This window comes from Oryza sativa, chromosome 3 (genome assembly GCF_034140825.1).
Source record: "Oryza sativa Japonica Group chromosome 3, ASM3414082v1".
NCBI classification, from domain to species: domain Eukaryota; kingdom Viridiplantae; phylum Streptophyta; class Magnoliopsida; order Poales; family Poaceae; genus Oryza; species Oryza sativa.
The window spans coordinates 9,031,397-9,050,124 of NC_089037.1; the positions used below are offsets into that span (position 1 = coordinate 9,031,397).

Here is an 18,728-nt window from a genome sequence, read left to right on the forward strand (position 1 = left end):
TGAGATCAAACAGTCACTAATAGGACTGCAAGTTAGTGACTGCACAGTATCTCATCCATTCATTTTTCAGATCAAGGGTGTAGATCAACTGCTACAGTACCGTTGTTACAGTAGCTGTAAAATATTTTTCCTGCGTAAACAGTGCTCCGAGAATCTTAGCCCTTAGATGTAACTTGGATGGTCCCAGTGTGACTGCTTAAGTTGCAGTCACACTAGGGACTGCAACTGAACCAAATCCCTCCATTCCGAATGCATAAACATTACCATTTCCTATAAGAATCGGAATCATGTCTTTTCTCGATCCGAACAAGCCCTACTGTGAGTTTCTTTTAAGATATCTCTGAGGTTAGAGGCCCATTTTGTTGTGAATTAGATGCAGTAGGACATCAATTAGGTGAGGAACAGAGATATTAATCCGGACTCTGGAGTCCCTGTCCTACACTTGGCGAGACGAGAAAGGTGACAAGAAAAAAAATATATCGTCATCGGAGATGCTCCATGGCGTCAGCCGCAACGTCGCTGCCATGGCGAACGTCTTCCCTGACGCCGACGGCAAGAACGAGCGGTGCTGCTGGCTCAAGCGCTCTCTGTGCGCGCTTGTGCTCTTCTCCGCCTCCTACTTCGCCTACTTCTCGTTCTTCTCCGGGAACAACGTCGTCCGCGACCTCCGGCAATGTCCATTCTGCGAGCCGTCTCCTCCATCTCCGCCCGTCGTCGCCGGCGCCGCCGCTCGCTCGCCGACCACCCTTGCGCACATCGTCTTCGTCATCGGCGCGTCCAACGCCACCTGGGCCAAGCGCCGGGTGTACACAGGCCTGTGGTGGCGCCCGGGGGCAATGCGGGGCCACGTCTGGCTCGACGACGAGCCCTCCGGCCAGTGGCGGCCATCCTGGCCACCGTACCGCGTGCTGAGGCCGGACGAGGCGCGGTTCGGCAAGGAGCACGCGGCCGCGGCGCGGATGGCGTGGGCGGTGGCGGAGGCGTTCCAGGCGGCCGAGGCCGGGCGGGAGGGCGACGGCGAGGTGCGGTGGCTGGTGATGGGCGACGACGACACGGTGTTCTTCCCGGAGAACCTGGTGGCCGTGCTGGACAAGTACGACCACCGGGAGATGTACTACGTCGGGTCCACCTCCGAGAGCGTGGGCCAGAACGTGGTGCACTCGTACAGCATGGCGTTCGGCGGCGGCGGCTACGCCATAAGCTACCCGGCCGCGGCGGCGCTCGCCGGGATCATGGACGGGTGCCTCGACCGCTACAACGAGTTCTACGGCAGCGACCACCGCGTGCAGGCCTGCCTCGCCGAGCTCGGCGTGCCGCTCACCACGGAGCCAGGCTTCCACCAGGTAGCCACTTCCCTACATCTGAGCCGTCAATCTAATTCTCCTAAATGAATCTGAGCCGTCCGTCAATCGTATTAACTCGGCAATTAAAACAGTGGGTTCACCTCATGTTCGCTGTTCCGCGCCCCGCCCACCTTGTCATTTGTTGAGATTTGTGAGAGAGAAGTTTGTCGTTGCCGAAAAAATCCCGAGAGAAGAAAATGAAACGTGAGCTTCTGGTTTTTCCCAAATCCAAGCGGTTGGTATGTTCATGTCAGTGTTGCTGGCAAAGCGAACGTGTCAGGACGATGTTTGCTTCTACCCAGCTCATGATGCTCATATCGTAGGGATGAGAGACACTCAAAATGACGCTAGTATGGTAGATGTGAGGACACTGTGCACTAGTACATTACACACAGCTAAATGGCGTGAACAAGGAGGAACTGGACCACAAAGAATTGTACAAGTGCTTAAGAACAAACGCAATTCACCAATTCACCCTCTTCTCATCTCTGTGTGTTGTTACGTGCAACTTGGCAGCTGGACCTGAAGGGCCATGTGTACGGGCTGCTCGCGGCGCACCCGGTCGCGCCGCTGGTGTCGCTGCACCACCTCGACCGGCTCAACCCCATCTCCCCCAACTGGCTCAAGCGGCTGCCCGCCGTCCGGTCCCTCGTCGGCGCGTCACGCCACGACCCGTCGCGCACGCTGCAGCAGGCCATCTGCTACCACCACGACGCTCGCGGCGGCGGTCGCCGGCGGCGGCGGCGGCGGCAATTCACCCTGTCCGTGTCCGTTTCCTGGGGATACATGGTCCACCTCTACCCGGCCGCCGTCCCGCCGCACGAGCTGCAGACGCCGCTGCGCACCTTCCGCGCGTGGTCGGGCTCGCCGGCGGGGCCGTTCACGGTGAACACGCGGCCGGAGGCCACGCCGAACGCGACGGCGCTGCCGTGCCACAGGAAGCCCATAATGTTCTACCTGGACCGCGTCACGGCGATGTCGACGTCGACCACGAACTGGACCTTGACGGAGTACGTGCCGGAGGTGTTGTCCGGCGAACGCTGCAACACCACCGGCTTCGACGCGGCCACCAAGGTGCAGATGATCCAGGTGATCGCGCTTAAGATGAACCCTGCCATTTGGAAACGGGTACGTATACACGCACAAATAGCAGTCTGATTCGTATTCCCTGAAAAAAAAACGTCACAAGCAAGCTCCTTTAACTTGTGATTAAAAGTTAGATTGATATTATGTGATGCTTACTTTGTTTGCTTGTTCACGTTTCGGCATTGATAACTTGATTGGGATTGGACAAGGCACCACGGAGACAATGCTGCAAGATGCAGAACGCAAACGAAGGGGACAAGTTGATCGTCAAAATACACGAGTGTAAGCCTGACGAGGCAACAACTTCAGTATAGACAAATGAGAGGTCGCGCGCGCGTGCCTGACTTGGTTAATCGTGATGAAGTAAAAAAAAAAACAGTTTTCCCTGAAAGAACGGGAAGAAAGATTTTGTTTGGTTTCATTTGTAGACATAGCTTCATTCCTTCATGTGTGTGGGATACATTGATTGTACTAATGTACTTTTATCTGACTGCCTTGTTAATCGATAAAGAGATATCAAGCTATATATTTCTTTTGTGTTTTGCCAATGCGGCAGATAAATACTACTATCATTCTGGACTTACATGTCAGCGTACTTCAGACTTCTTGCGGTTTTGCGGTGTTGAGAGCAAATAGAGAGCGGAAACTCTAATGGACGATCGATCGCCCTGCCCATCGGGCAGCGATCGCCCCACGCCCCCCCCCCCCCGCTCCCTCCACCTGGTTTCCATTTTTGACACCGCATTACCTTCCTATTTTAGTAAATTTATGCATCTAAAATTTATACACCTCAAGTTTACACATCTAAAGTTTAGAGACCCAAAGTTTATAAGTCAAAGGTTTATATATCCGATTCAAATTTGAATTTAAATTCAAATATTTTTTTATATATATAGTATTTCTATACATCTAAAGTTTATACACCTAAAGTTTATAGACCTAAAGTTTAAGTCAAAAGTTTATATACCCGTTTCGAATTTGAATTTGAATTATATCAGATTCAAATTTGAATTTTTATTCAAATATTTTCTATATATAGTATTTCTATACATCTAAAGTTTATACACCTAAAGTTTATAGATCCAAAGTTTATAAGTCAAAAGTTTACATACCCGATTCAAATTTAATTTGAATTTGAATTCAAATTTGAATTCAAATTTGAATTTGAATTCAAATTTTATAGACCTAAAGTTTATAAACTTTTTTTTAATATAGTATTTCTATACATCTAAAGCTTATACACCTAAAGTTTATAGACCTAAAGTTTATAAGTCAAAAGTTTATATACCCGTTTCAAATTTGAATTTGAATTATATCTGATTCAATTTTGAATTTGAATTCAAATATTTTCTATATATAGTATTTCTATACATCTAAAGTTTATACACCTAAAGTTTATAGATCTAAAGTTTATAAGTCAAAAGTTTACATACCCGATTCAAATTTGAATTTGAATTCAAATTCAAATTTAAATTTTTTATATATAGTATTTATATACATAATTTTTTCTAACTTTTGTTTTTTAAAATTTTTTTTATGGTTTACTGTAGTAGGAAAAGAAAAAAAGAGGAGGAAGGGGAGAAGTGGGAGGACTATAGGGGGGAGGAGGGCCGGATCTGATCGCTGGGCGATCGCCCTGGCGATCGATCGCCCATTAGGCCTCCCCAATAGAGAGGCAATAAGAAAACTGAGGTGGATGAGAGAAGAGATGAGAGAGATGAGAAGCGGGCTGTAAGTTTACAGCCGGCTTAGGTACATGAAACAAAAAAATCTGTGAGACAGACAGGTGGACCATATATTTATAGTGAAAAGTTAACCGCTACATGAGTGAGTTAAGAGATAGGCTATAAAGATCTATACAGTAAGCAGTTGGCTGTATTATTATCATTGCTCTAAGTTGGTGTTTGTCACGCCCAGAAATTCATGAACCGGAATTTCTAAGCTGAATGTGCACTAAACTCCTGTCCAGGACTAGCCAGGGTACACAAACGACAATTGTTGACATACAGATCCACGTCTTGCAAAAATATAAAAGATTACAAATGCAGCGGAAAAGGTAAAAGCGAGCTAAGCCTGAAGACTTGACTCCTGCAACGAGGCGACTCCATTCCACAGGCATCCTTGACGGCAGTGACGAAACCAACTTCTTCGAGACATCTCCAACTGAGAAGAACTTCAAATCTGGGGTGGGGGAAAAGAGAGCAAGACTGAGTACTACCTACTGTACTCAGCAAGTCACACCGGAAGAGGAGGTATGATGCATGATATATCCAAAGGAGGCTAAAGGTTCTTTTGTATAAAGCTAGCATTTAAAAGTAGTAGTTGAAAACAGTAAAACAGTTGCAGTAATTAATCAACATTAACCAATCACCGTCCAACGCTACACCACGTTGCGACAGGCCCAACCAACCACCTGAACTACACCAGTTCATTAGCTAACTAGGGGTGGGACTAATCACAGTGAATCTGGTCGACCGCCCATAACCGCGGGCACGGCTATTCGAATAGTTTTACTCTGATAAGAGGTGTACAACTGTACCCACAAGACACAGCCCCACGACACGTTCCCGTGCGCCGACATGCCACCACGACATACCGGAAAGAGGCCGTGACAGGACCCTTCGCATAACCCCCTCTAACCGATCGCACCACACCTTAGGGTTCGCCCCCGTCCCCAGCAGGCAACGGGCAGCCCCCCTTTCGTGCCGCGGTGAATCCGGAAGCCGATCAATCGGACACCCCGGCCGACCCAACTCCATCACGCTCACCCTCGCCTGGGTACGTCGGCTAGAGGAAAGCTACACTACAAGCCCAGCCGTTGCCCACGCTGGCTTGGGCTTGTGGTAAGTATGATAAGTTCTTCCAGGGCATCCCGCGAACCGGTCCTTAATCGCCATGGGCACGACTAGCAAAACCATGCACCCACAACCCACCATGTAGTGTATTTTAATTAACTAACACCATTGCGGTGGCACTAATCCAAAGCTATTGCCAATAATCAAAGTCTATGCATTAATGTGATTCCCCCTTTGTGTACTAGTTGAACTAAGCATGGTTAAGCATTCCCTAAACCAACATCTAAGCATTTTAATACCTAAGTTATCAATGGCATAAGGTAAACAATATATGGCTGAGTAGTAGGACCCATCCCACATGATATTGTAAAACAATGCAACATTTAATAGAAATGCGGGACATTTGTAAATTGGGTACAACATGATCAATCGTAATGCATGACTTACCTTGCTCTCGCACTGATGAGACCACAGCAACGTCTTCGAGAAACCGCGGATCGACGAAGCGGCCGAAATCTACGCGACAAACAAAGCACACAAGCAAAACATGCTATAAGACTACTGAAATAGGAAACAAAACCATTTTTAATGGATTCTATGCATTTTTATGAATTTACTGAGACTTGAATGGACTTAAACGGAGCTCGGATGAATTACTTATGAATTTTAGAAGATTATTTGTGTTTTTACTATTAAAGAAAAGGCCTTAATAGATTTATTATGCAATAAATAACCCAGGATGACATCAGCAAGGGGGGCGGCGCCGACAAGCGGGACCCACAGGTCAGTGACTCAAGGAGAGAGGGGGTGGTTGGCAGGCGGGCCCCACCGGCCGCGGCTCAAAAGGGGGGTGTAACACCCTGAAAATTCGACCAACAAAATCAAAACTCTGAAAATACTAATCTTCAAAAACTTTTTAAATAAATTGCATCATGCCGATTTTATTCGTCTATTTCATTGGATTTTGATTTCGGAGTTCATTAATCGCGAATAAAGAATAACTAATTAGGAATAAACCCTAAAATTAATTTGGCTAAATAAATAATTGGAATACAATTTAAAATAAAGATTAGGTGAGGATAGAAATAAATAAAAATATTATCGCGACCATATTAGTATCAATTAAATTTAAGTGCGTTGGAATAAGAGTTAGCCCTAATTAAAGATTCAAATAAATTATATAAAAATATAATATGGGTAATATTAATCTAGGTGAATCCATTGGTTAGAATAACACAAATATTGAGTAAACTTCATTTATGCAAAAATTAGGATTTATAGAATAAAATTTATATAGAAAATAGGCTAAAATAGGGTTAATTGGAATCTAGCACTATTCGTTGCACGCTAGGTGTTCGAGAGCGTCCCTAGCCCTGCCTCCTCCTCTGCCGCGCGCGCCTCGCGCCCCAAGCCGTCGCCATCGCCGCCTGCCGCGCCGCGCCGCCATCGCGTCCCATCGCCGCGCCGCGTTCCCGTCGCCGCGCCGCGCGCCTGCCGCCTCGCACCCCGCGCCGTCGCGTCGCCGTCACCCCGAGCCCCGTGCGCTGCCGTCGCGTCGCCATTAGGGCCATCCAACCCCTCCCCCGCGCCCTATAAAACCCCGGCCCCTTCCCTTCTCCACTCCACACCCATCCCCCTCCATCTCCCCCCTCCTTCTGCACGCGCCGCCGCCTTCGTGCCACCGCGTCGTCGCCTCGAAGCCTCCGCGCCGCGCCGAGTGCTGCGCCGTGCGTCGCCGCCTTGTGCCGCCGCCGGTGAGCCGCCCCTCCCCCCCCCCCCTCGCGTCCGGTCGCCGTCGCCGCCCGAGTAGGCCGTGAGTCGAGAGAGAGAGAGGTGGGGAGAAGCCGAGAGAGAGAGGAAAAGAAAGGAGGAGAGAAAAACGAAAGAAAGGAGGAGAGAAAAAAAAGAAAAGAAAGAGAAGGGTGGAGAAATAGAATAAAAACAAAATAGAAATTAGAGGGAGATTAAGGAGGATTAGAAAATTTAAAATAATTAGAATTTAATTATAGATTAATTAAAATGTAGGATTTGCAAAATATTATTATAATTATAGGTTATTTTTGGTAATCTCTATAAGTAATCAATTCGCGGTAGGAAATTATATTTATTTAGATTTATTTAAAGAATTAAACAATTAGGTTGAATTCTTAGGAATGTACTTCTAAATCACAAAATGACTTAGGTTAAAAGACCCAACAATTCGAATAAAGTGGTTTCGCAAACTTTGTAGTCAATATAGAAAGATCGATTCGCGTTCGACCTTTTGAGTTATTTGGATTTTAATTGAATTCTAATTGAATTCAAATCATTTCCTCGCACGTAATTTTAGAGCCCGAGGGAGTTGCGGATCCGAGCGAGGGTCAAGACCCACAGGACTACGAGCAAGGCAGGTCATTACTATTCTTTGAACATGTTGATCCCAATTGCGAAATTATTTTGTTTACAAATAAAATTGCAAGCAATGATGAACATCCTACTTGTGATTATGCCATGCCTTGATTATTGTTTACCCCTTATGCCTTCGTAACCATGTTTACGTATGAGTCCCTAGTCAATTATGACAATTGCTTAGAAATGCTATTCTAGAATCATGCATACTCATATTTATCAAATGCTATATGCTTGGGCAATTACCTTTGGGAAGGTAATTGAGATACGGCATGTGGAGACATGAGCGCCACATTGCCATGATGTTGATGACATGATTTGTGAAAGGAGAAATAAAATTAAACAACTGTTTTCGACTGGGGCGAACGGAGGATTTGGGTGGTGTCCGGAAAAGGCTAGTGCCGTCCCCGGTCAATTAAGGACCGAGCCATGAAGTTAAGCATGAAATGACCCACGTACAACCGCACTTCTCGTATGGGTATAGACCTAGCGGAGTAGATAGCTGAGCAGAGGCAGTATCCATGCATAGTGGTTTCTTGATGTGTGAGGCAGGGGCTCTACGGTGGGGCAGCCATTGGTAGGACTGCGAGGCGGGTGTCTACAGTGGTGTCGCCATCGGTAGGACTGCCATGTGAGAATCTAAACATAATTATAACTTAATGCATGTGTGAGTCTTCCCTTCCCGGGTGCGCCAGAACTCCTCTCACTGCTAGAAACCGTGTACGCCTAGAGTGCATGAGGATGTAAAGTTCATGGAGCGGGTACTGCCAATGCGAGGTTATCGAAAAGCTTTGCCGTGACGCGTCTCATGTGTTGGGACGAGGCTCATGTGTTGGGCAGTCGCGCAGTGTGGGTAAAGTGTACATCCACTGCAGTGTGAGTAAACTAAATCTATTCGAATAGCCGTGCTCGCAGTTATTGAGCACCGGGACATGTATTACACTTGGCTAGACTCTAAATTCTTAACTTGTGTGGGATGGGATAGTGCATGATGAATTTTATACTGAGGGAGCCACTTCCTGAGAGGAGGGAAGATGGACGTCCTCAGAAAACCATGACGACTCAATGGCGGGAAGCTATCCTTGGGATTACAATGGATGTTGGACAGAACCGTCATTGTTTAACATGAACACTGAAACTAAAATTTGGTCAGTTTATGCTAGGTCTTAGGTTTGTGAAAAGAATTACAAAACTTGCTTTGCGCAAAAGAACCATAGCCATTCCTTGAATACCCCTATCATGTGCATTGTTGCTGTGGTGGCTTGCTGAGTACGGTTGGTACTCACCCTTGCAATATATAAACTTAATCAGAGGCCGGAGATGAAGCTTCGGAGGATCCCTATGCCTATTACCAGGAGGGTGATGAAGACGATGGCGCTCAGTAGGTCTTAGTTACGGTCGTTGCCTGTGGCAATGGCGTGCCGCTGCCTTAACTCCGCTGCCTTATCTACTTCTGCTTTTGGAATGTATTCCGGACCGCTCGGTCCGATGATCTAAGACTATGCATGCGGGCTTATGATGTAATAATTCGCACTAGACTCTCATGTATGTGCATTTGATATTTCAGCATGAACTCGTGTGTACCAGACTACTTGATCCAGGGAAATGGTACTGTTTACACGATTGATTCCTGTTATAAAAACGGGGGACCACAGGGGGGTGGCGCCTGGCTCGGCTCGGCTCCGAGCCGACCGGCCGGCCATGGGCGGAGGCGCGCGCGGAGCTGGCGGCGGCACACGGTTACCGGCGACGGCAACCGGCGGCGGCCGGCGCGGAAGGCGGCACCGTCGGCCGAAGGCGACGGCGAGCGTGTGGAGAGAGGCGGCGCAAACGAGAGAGAGGGGAAAAGGGAGAAGAGGGGATCCTCACCGGCGAGTATGGCGGCCGGAGCGGAGGATGAAGGCGGCGGCGACGACCCGGCGACGAGGAGGGGCAGACGGGCGGCAGCGGCACCTAAGAAGGGAGTTGAGAAGGATTAGGAATAGAGAGAGACCACGGCAGACGCCATTGACGCCGGAGGTGGAGGGGAGGGAGGAACCCACCGTCGCGCGAGGAGGAGGAGGTTCCGGTGGGGTTTAGCGGAAACCGAGCGGCGGCCGAGAAGGCTCACGCGGCGGCGATGCTAACGGCGGTGACGGCTTGGCGCGGCGGCGACGGCTTGGCGCGGCGGCGGCTCTAGCGGTGGCAGCGGGCGGCCGGAGCACGGCGGTGAGCGGCAGCGCTAGAGGAGATCGGCGCGGGCGCGGTAGAGGGCGTGCGAGAGCGCGGCGAAAAGGGGAAAAAGGGAGAGGGGACACGGGGAAGCTTTATAGGGGCTCGGGAGGGGCAGACACAGCCGGGAAACTCCCCGATTTGGCCGGCGACGTGGGGGAGAGAGAGAGAGAGAGAGCGGATTCAAAATCGAATCCCGCCCTCTCGGGCGCGCGCGCGGGGCGGGAAGGAGTGGGGAAGGTGGGCGGCGACGTGGGCGCGGAGCACGGGCGGAGTGGGGCGCGTGAAGCGGGGAAAACGGCGGCGTGGGCGGCGGTTTTGGCGGCGGATGGCGGCGGCTGCCGGAGGTTAGGGACGACCGACAGGTGGGGCCCACCTGTCGGCGTCCCCGAGAGAGGAGGGAGGGGCGCGGGCGGCCTGGGCCGCGACCTTGGCCCGGCCCAGCAAAAGGGGCACGCGGGAGGAGGATTGGGCCAACGGCCCAAGAAGAAGAAAAAGGGAGAAAAGAAAAAGAAGGAAAAAGGAAATTGATTTCCAGGGAATTAAATAATGCACATGCTCATTTTTAATTGGTTAAAATTATTTCCAAGGCTCTGAAAATTCCACTAAAAATCCTGTTAGCATATTTTGACATGTAGAATACAAGAAAAATTCCACATGCCGATTCCGATTATTATTTGCATTTATTAATTAAGGATTCAACTCTAGGTTAAATTGAACAATTTCTTCGGACGATTTATTTTACAAATTTTAAAGCTGGAAAGGGGAACTCCAGGGCGTGACAGTGTTGACAACCTTATCTACAGACTTTTATACTGCTTCTGATTTCTGAAACAACCGGGATGTTCATCTGAAAAAAGCTGCAGGTTGTCGCCTTGCTGGTCTCTGAGACAGCTTCTATAGTACTCCAATAGGAAAAAGTACGAATTACCCCTCTTGAACTATTGCAGCAGTACGAATTACACCCCCCCTCCCCACCGAACCACAAAACCAGACATATTAAACTTCAAACTATTGAAACCAGACAAATTACCCCCTTACTCAATTTAGAGCGGTTTTGATCCTATGTGACATACACGTGGCGCCGACGTGAAAATCCAATCAGCAAAAAATAAAATAAAATAAATATAGGGCCCACAAGAAAATCCATTGGCGTTGGAACTCGGCTGGGCGAGCGGCGGCGGGCGCCGACGGGCGCGGCTGGGCGAGCGGCATGGAGGGGGAAATCGGTCGGCCGTCACCCACCGTGCGCCCACTACGCGTCCCCACGTGCCGTCACCCACCGTGCGCCCACGACGAGGAGGAGGAGCCTGCGGTGGCGGCAGTGTCCCACCGTGCGTCACCACGCGCCGACGAAGAGGAGGAGCCCACCGCCCACCGTGCATCCCTGCGCGCCCGGTCGGCCTCCGCCTCCGTCGCCGGCCGTTACCATCCTCGGGCCCCCTCCGCCACCCACAACTGGCTCCGCCCCCCGTGCGTCGTCGTCCTCACCTCGTCAATCGCATCAACGAGTCGCCGGAGTCGGAGTCCTCCACCTAGCTAGCTCCGCCGCCACTACTCCTGTGTCCCTCGCCGCCACTGCTCCCTCCCGGACCACGGCGTTGAACGCCTACCTTCCGCCACGCCATTCGTGCCGCCCTGACGTCCTTGTCGACGTCCGCGCCGCCGTCTACACCGTCCTCGCCGACCGCCCATGCCTACCACCCGTCCTCGCCGTGCACGCTGAGCGAGAGAGAGAATAGAGAGAGAGGAAGAGTGGAAGAAGAGTACGGCAGGTGGGTCCCATATTTTTTTATTAAATGAAATGTTGATTGGATTGCCACGCGTGCTCCATGTTGGACAAAACCGCTCTGGATTGGGTCGAGAGGGGTAATTTGTCCGGTATTGAAAGTTCAGGGTGAATGATGACTGGTTTTCAGGTTTAGCGGGTAATTCGGATGACCGCAATAGTTCGGAGGGTAGTTCGTACTTTTCCTACTCCAATATGAGAGCTGGACAGCGTGGAGTGACAGAGTATTGTGTTACAGGTGAGCTGGTGGGCGGCTGCCTCCTCCAATAATGGAATAGCTAATGAACCCGTTGTTTGCTTGAGTGGCTGTCAAAATGCTCCACTAGCACTCATTTCCTACCGTCCATTATTCCATTAGGTGCGGCAGCCAATCCAACGCCATCTACAACAGCGACCGTGCGCAGCTCAATGTGTTCATACAATCATACACATCCATCACCCTACCTTTTGTGATTCTGACGAAAACCCATTTGAGAAGTCTCTTCGGAAGTTGGAGCTGCAATGTACTACTGCTAAAGCATGAAGTACGTATCTATCAACAAGCAGGAAGTGCTTTCCCTTATGGACAACATACACATACGGTGACTCTTGACTCATTGCACATTACTGGTATTTCAGCTAAAAATTTAAACCCGGAGAAAATATCTCATCTCGTTCACAGATGTCTTCAGCTAAAGATGACATGTCTGTAGATTGTTCAGTTATCTTCAGTTAAGGATAACCAGCCTCCCCTATTGTCTACTCCCCTGCATCTCTTGTTGTCTGAAGTCTGCTGGAAGCAAACGAGAAATGAACAAGGGTTTCGAGGCTTCCCTATTTCAGCCGAAATGTTTTGGGGCCCTCGAACTTGGCCATCATGTGCAGCATCTGGCCTGTAATTTTTTTTTTAGATAATGGATTTTATATCTGGCCTGTAATAACCATCACTTTAGATCTAACTGGCTTAATGCCAGCTGATTATAACTTGTTTTTAATAATGGTATATAATATCCCGATTACAACTATAAGTACTTCCCATATGAAAAACAGAAAAACAATCATATTTTAAATTTAAAATTCATTTTCAAATTTATGGATATATACGCATGGGGAATATCTTGTATTATTGAGGAAAAACAACTTGCCATGGTTAGTTGACAATTTAACATAGGTTCATATATATTCCACTTTCATTTGAATGGTTATTTTACAAGATCATTTCGAAAAATTTGTTGGGTATGCTTCTTATTCTCTTCCTTTGTTTTCCCATTTCTCCTGGAGCTTGGAGGTGATATGCATATTCAGTTCTTATCATCTATTCGCACTAGATTTCCTGTGACTTTAGATTCTCTATATTGCACGCACAAAAATGACTTTGTGGGCCTGTATGATTCTCAGAATTTTTTTTCTCCACTCTTTCATCCAATTAAAAAGAGACTATATCCAACGACTTTAAAGTTCAAAGTGTGTTTTGATTTATATGTATTTTTTAAGTGAGAAAAGGATGGAAATACACAGAGAAAACGGGTAGTTTTCCTTACGATATGCGAAAATCCTCAAATTGAAAATTCTTAACTCCGTCGCAGTGTTAAAATTTCCAAATTGTAAATTACAACTCGAGGCAATGAGAGCAGGAGGCTATAAGCCAGCTGTAAACATATTTATAGCCAGCTGTAGCACGGACTCCAAGACGCAGTGTGTGTATGACAGATGAAACCAGCTATTAATAGTGTAGTATGTAACTATTATATAAATGAGCTATTAGATTAGCTATATATTAATTGAAGCCAGTAGATAGCTATACTATTTAACTTGCTCTGAGCAATAGATAGCTGATCGGTAACTATGAGACTAATAGGATCAAGACACGTAACAAGTGTGGGTGGCTATCCTCTGCTGTAATAACTACACTAGCAGTTCCCCCGATAAAAAATAAACTACACTAGCAGTCACGGTTTACATTATTGGTTGACCTTTAAATTTTGAGCCCCGTCGGTATCACGGTTTTTGACAAATTTTGACTGGTTTTCGATAAATTTCAACTGAATTTCGACCAAATCTACTGTTTAACCTTCGAAATTTCAATCGAAACTTATTTCCAAGCCATGTCGAAACGTTAAAATTTCACGGAATTTAACCGGTTTTCGTTGGAATTGTCAACCCTGCTTGCAGTTGAGGCACTCACGTTTAGGCCACTTGCTTCCGTGGTATGCACTCACGCCATCCATAGGGAACGTTAAAATACAATGGCGATGTGTTCTCCATTAAAAATGACTTGTGTAACAAAAGCAGTATAATTTTGTTCCTTTTTCTAATAAAGCATGTACTACAAGAAGCAAGCCATCGATATCGCTTGCAGAGGCATCCACGAATAGTTCCCTTGCCATTTTTAATAAGAAATATGAATTATATATATATTTGGTCTCTATATTTAGTAAGCACACAGTCAAAGTCCTTGTAACTAGGTAGTAAGAAAAAGAGCCACGGGATAAACCTTGTCTAAAACAAAGTAAGTAAAAAAGACAAGCTAAGTTGTAGTTGTAATAGTTTGCCAACCAAAGTAGGCAATGAAGCCCCTACTATTCAACTCAACTCCCTCCATAAAAAAACCAACCTACATATAGATGGCACATGTCCTGTCTAGGTTCGCTTTTTTTTTTTTAAGGACGGAGAGAGTAGGTGTGTGATTAAAATAGCCACAATATCTTGGTCCTCAGTTCTTATTATTTACAATCAGAAATGCATTGCGTATGCCAAATGATTTTAAGGATTGTTTATAATTGAGGGGTACATATTAGGGGGTGTTTAGATCAAGGGGTGTAGTTTTGGCGTGTCACATCGAATATTATATAGGGTATCGTATGGGGTGTTTGGACGCTAATAAAAAAACTAATTACATAATCCGTCAGTAAACCGCGAGACGAATTTATTAAGTCTAATTAATCCGTCATTAGTAAATGTTTACTGTAGCACCACATTGTCAATTCGTCTAGCAAATTAGTTGTAATCTATACAATTAGTTATTTTTAAACTATATTTAATACTTCATGTAGGTGTTCAAATGTTTGATGTGTCAGGGTGTAAAATTTTTGTGTATGATCTAGAAAGGCCTTAGTATATTTCACGTGTATTTAGAACGTCGTTGGTGTTTGCTCAGAAAGAGACACATCCCTTTTGTGAAAAGGTATGTCTCATTTTTAGGTAATGGATTAATAAAACCTGACCTTTACATCCCGAAGGATTTACACAACCACAACATGTGTGTCCCATGAAAAACTAGTTGTTATTGAATGCCTAGGCATGTGTATTTGTTGAAGGGGTTGGGAACACACTATTAATTTAATATTAGCTAAAAAAGTTGAAAAGAGATTAATATGATTTTTAAAGCAACTTTTTATTTTTAAAAAAAAACATCCATTGAATAATTTAAAAAACATGCGTACGGAAGAGATCGGTAACCTTGAGTCAAGAACACATCCTAAGAGCAGATACAATAGCAGACTATAAACCAGCTATAAACATATTTCAAAGATATAAAAGAGAAGAAAGAAGAGCAGCGGGCTACAAATTTGTAGCCAGCTGCAGCACGGACTCCAAAATACATTTGTGTATGACAGGTGGGACCAAATATTAATTCTATAGTATATGTTTATATGTAACTATTGTATGAATTCACTATTAAATTAACTATAGAGGAGCGAGTAGTTGGCTATAATATTAAACTTGCTCTAAGTGCATGTAGTATTGCTAATTGATACTACATTGGCCCTATTTGGATCCGGAGGGCTATTAAATAGCCCTCCGGAATCTTGCTATTTAGGAGTATTAAACGTAGATTACTGACAAAACCCATTCCATAACCCCTAGGCTATTTTGCGAGATGAATCTAACGAGGTATATTAATACATGATTTGCTACAGTGATGCTACAGTAATCATCCGCTAATCATGGATTAATATACATCATTAGATTCGTCTCGCAAAATAGCCTAGAAGTCATGGAATCGATTTTGTCGATAATCTACGTTTAATACTTCTAAATAGCAAAATTCTATAGGGCTATTTAATAGCCCGGAGGATCCAAACAAGGCCAATTTTAATCTGGTTTGCAACAATTGCATCGTGTCCTTTTGTTTTAAAAAAATGTTGCGGCAAAGTCAAACTGAACAAATTAATAGTACAGAACAGAGGACGCCTATCTATCTAGCCCACACAATTAATTACAAAGTATATACTACTCGTAAGCACACGGAGTATTAGTATTATGCAGGGGAGGTAAGTAGTTCCTTTGCTAGGAGACACATCTGCTTACTCTGTACTCTCTTTTCACATGAGCGAAAACCTTGTCTGTTTTTTTTTTTTTTGAACGGAAAAAACAGCACAGCAGTGCTTTTTCATTGAATATAGAAGAAGAAAATACAACCCCTAGGGGTAAAACAAAAAGATCTTTAGACTATACACTATACAGAGTGCGGGATGAGATCGCGCAATCTTTTAGCCCCAGCTAAAGCCCACAAGCTGGCCTCCTCTTTGATTTTTGCTAGGAGAACACCTGTTGCCATCTCTTTGTGATCAAAGATTCGCCGGTTTCGCTCCTTCCAAATTTCCCAAACTACTAGCAGGATAAGGGACCGAAGGCCCTTCTTTGGAATGCCGGGTGTATTAGCTAGGCTCTCCCACCACTGATGGACTGACCGGGCTTCCTCCCATTGGGCCGGTTCGAACTGCTGATATCCCGCCCATGTAGCAACGAGGCGCCAGATTCTCTTCGTGTATCTACACATGGCGACGAGGTGCAAGGCTGTCTCGGTGTCACAACGACATAGGGGGCAATGTCCGTTATTCCGCCAACCCCTTGTCGCGAGTCGGTCCGACGTCCAGACTCTATTTTGAATGATGAGCCAGGCATGAAATTTACATTTCCCTGGCGCCCAAACTTTCCAGATTAGGGAGTTGAAGTTTGTGTTTGGCGCCCCCAAACATTGGGCATGATAAGCCGAGGAAGCTGTATAGTGGCCGCTGCTTGTGAATTTCCAAACAATCTGATCCGGCTCCTCGCTGTCTAAGTGCACATTCCGTACCGCCTCCCACAGGCGGACTAGCTGATCGAGAAGGTTGATTGTGATAGATGAACCCGCATCGAGGGTCAGGTCATGCACCCAGGAGTCGTCTTCTTTCCCTTGCCGTAGGGATTTCTTCCTATTTTTGGAGATCTCATAGACCAACGGCATTAGGTCTTTTGGTCTTTGGCCGTTAATCCATGCGGAGTCCCAGAAGCGCGTCGTATTTCCATCGCCCACAGTTATCTTTGTTGAGGCGGCGAAGAGGTCCCTATCCACACCATCACAAGGCGTTTCCAAACCCACCCAAGGCTTGCTTGGATCTCTCCATTCGTTCCACAACCATCGCAATCTCAGCGCTCTTGTGAACTTGTCCAAGCTTAGGACACCAAGGCCCCCCTGGCTGGTCGGCAAGCATGTCTTTGCCCAGTTGACCTTGCATTTCCCCCCGGTGATATCCCCCTGACGGAGCTCGTGGCTCCTCACCGGGAGACCGCGCAGGCCCCCCTTTGCCAGTTCGGCCGGGGGCTTAGGGTGAAATCTCAAGCTCTCGCTCTCTCTGTATGTGGAAATATCGTATGCCAGCCAGAAAACACGAGACACCGACGATCTATACAGGTTCGGGCCGCTGAGAAGCGTAATACCCTACTCCTGTGTTTTGGTGGATCTGTGTATGAGTGAGCTACAAATGTCAGCTGACTTCTCCCCCGTTCTAAGCTCATAATCTGGGAAAGAATCAACCAACCCCCTTTCTATGGGCAAGGTCCTCCTTTTATACTTCAAGGGGATACCACATGCACCCTTCTCTTTCCAAACTGGACTGTTCTTTTTCTCTTGAATGGGCGGAGATCAGCACGGTTGCTGTCCGAATGACGCTCCGATGGGACAGCCCACACCTACCTCCACTTCCGCCGGGGGTGAGCGCATCGTGGGAACATGGCTGTGCGCTGACGATATGGTCAGTGTCAGACCGGTCACAAATCGGTCATTCTTGTCCACCGCGTGTAATCTTGGCAACGTGCATGTTTGCCCTTCTTCACACAACATCTTGCTTGTAATGGTTAGGATGAAGCCTGGCATATATCGATCGGGGCTAACGTGTCATCTCTAAGAGATAACACGCTTAACTCCGGCTTGAGACGAGTGCCTAGGGGCTTTCGTCTTGACGGGATGGGGCAAGGCGTGCGCCAGACCGCCAGTCGCCACCTAACCCGTGATCTGACCGGTCTGTGACTGGTCACAGACCGGATAAAGGAACGCGCCGTACTGCACTGCGTACAGCGTGACACGCCTGACCAGACTGCATTAAATGCTGTTAGGTGAGCACAGCTGTGCTCACTTATCCCATATATGTGGCGCAGACTTCCTAAAGGGGGTCGGGGTGCCTCGGCCCTCGGGGCCGGGGCAAGCGCAACCCGACCCCCCCCCCCCTCGGGGGAAATCAGGAGGAGGGCGGACACCTCACCCTCGGGCCCGACGTCCCCGAAGGTGCCAGGCCACGTGGGCGATTGCGTCTGCCTCAAGCCTCTGGTCATGATACTCCCGGTCCCATATCACCGACAGTAGCCCCCGGCGTTATGCCAGAGCAATTTCCCTTCCCAAGGGAAGCGGTCAGGTGTGACGCCACCCCTAAAGCCTGGTGACAGGTGGGACCGGTCTCCGTAGTTGGGCAAAATACCCAACGGTCTCAATCCATGCACATTGGTAATGGTGACTTGGCTGTCCATAATGGGCGGTCTCTTCAAGACTGCCACATTACCTGAGCAGCGCACGAATCTGGGCGAGCCGATTTGCTTCGCCTGGAGATATGGTGATGGTGCTTTTCTCGGAGCCATCAGAATAGCGTATAGCATCTTCTGGGCCCGAGGGTATCGGGTTTTGGCGTCCCGGAGGGCCTCACTAACAAAGTAGACGGGCCGCTGCACCTTTCGGCGGGGCCGATCCTCTTCGCTAGGGGCCGCATCTCCAGGGCGCTCTTCATCCGAGAGGCAGCGCGGGGCGCCCTCGGCTTCTGCGCCGATATCCTCGGGGTAAGAGGGCGACAGGCGCGGCCTTCCCACAGTGGCCCCGAGGCTATC

The 18,728-nt window shown here is 47.6% G+C and overlaps 1 protein-coding gene across 1 annotated transcript; it reads left to right on the forward strand.

Moving 5' to 3' along the window:
- Positions 1-367: 367 nt before the first annotated feature.
- LOC4332380 (uncharacterized) lies at positions 368-2,959 on the forward strand. The gene is made up of 3 exons (XM_015774268.3): positions 368-1,343; positions 1,860-2,471; positions 2,639-2,959. Exons 1-3 carry the CDS (start codon positions 492-494, stop codon positions 2,741-2,743), a joined length of 1,569 nt encoding a protein of 522 aa, XP_015629754.1. The 5' UTR covers positions 368-491; the 3' UTR covers positions 2,744-2,959.
- The last annotated feature ends 15,769 nt before the right edge of the window (positions 2,960-18,728 follow it).

Coding starts and splice junctions, on each gene's coding strand:
- LOC4332380 (XM_015774268.3), top strand. CDS start 492: ATGCTCCATGGCGTCAGCCGCAACGTCGCTGCCATGGCGAACGTCTTC. Junction 1,344..1,859: donor CGGAGCCAGGCTTCCACCAG/GTAGCCACTTCC, acceptor GCAACTTGGCAG/CTGGACCTGAAGGGCCATGT. Junction 2,472..2,638: donor ACCCTGCCATTTGGAAACGG/GTACGTATACAC, acceptor GGATTGGACAAG/GCACCACGGAGACAATGCTG.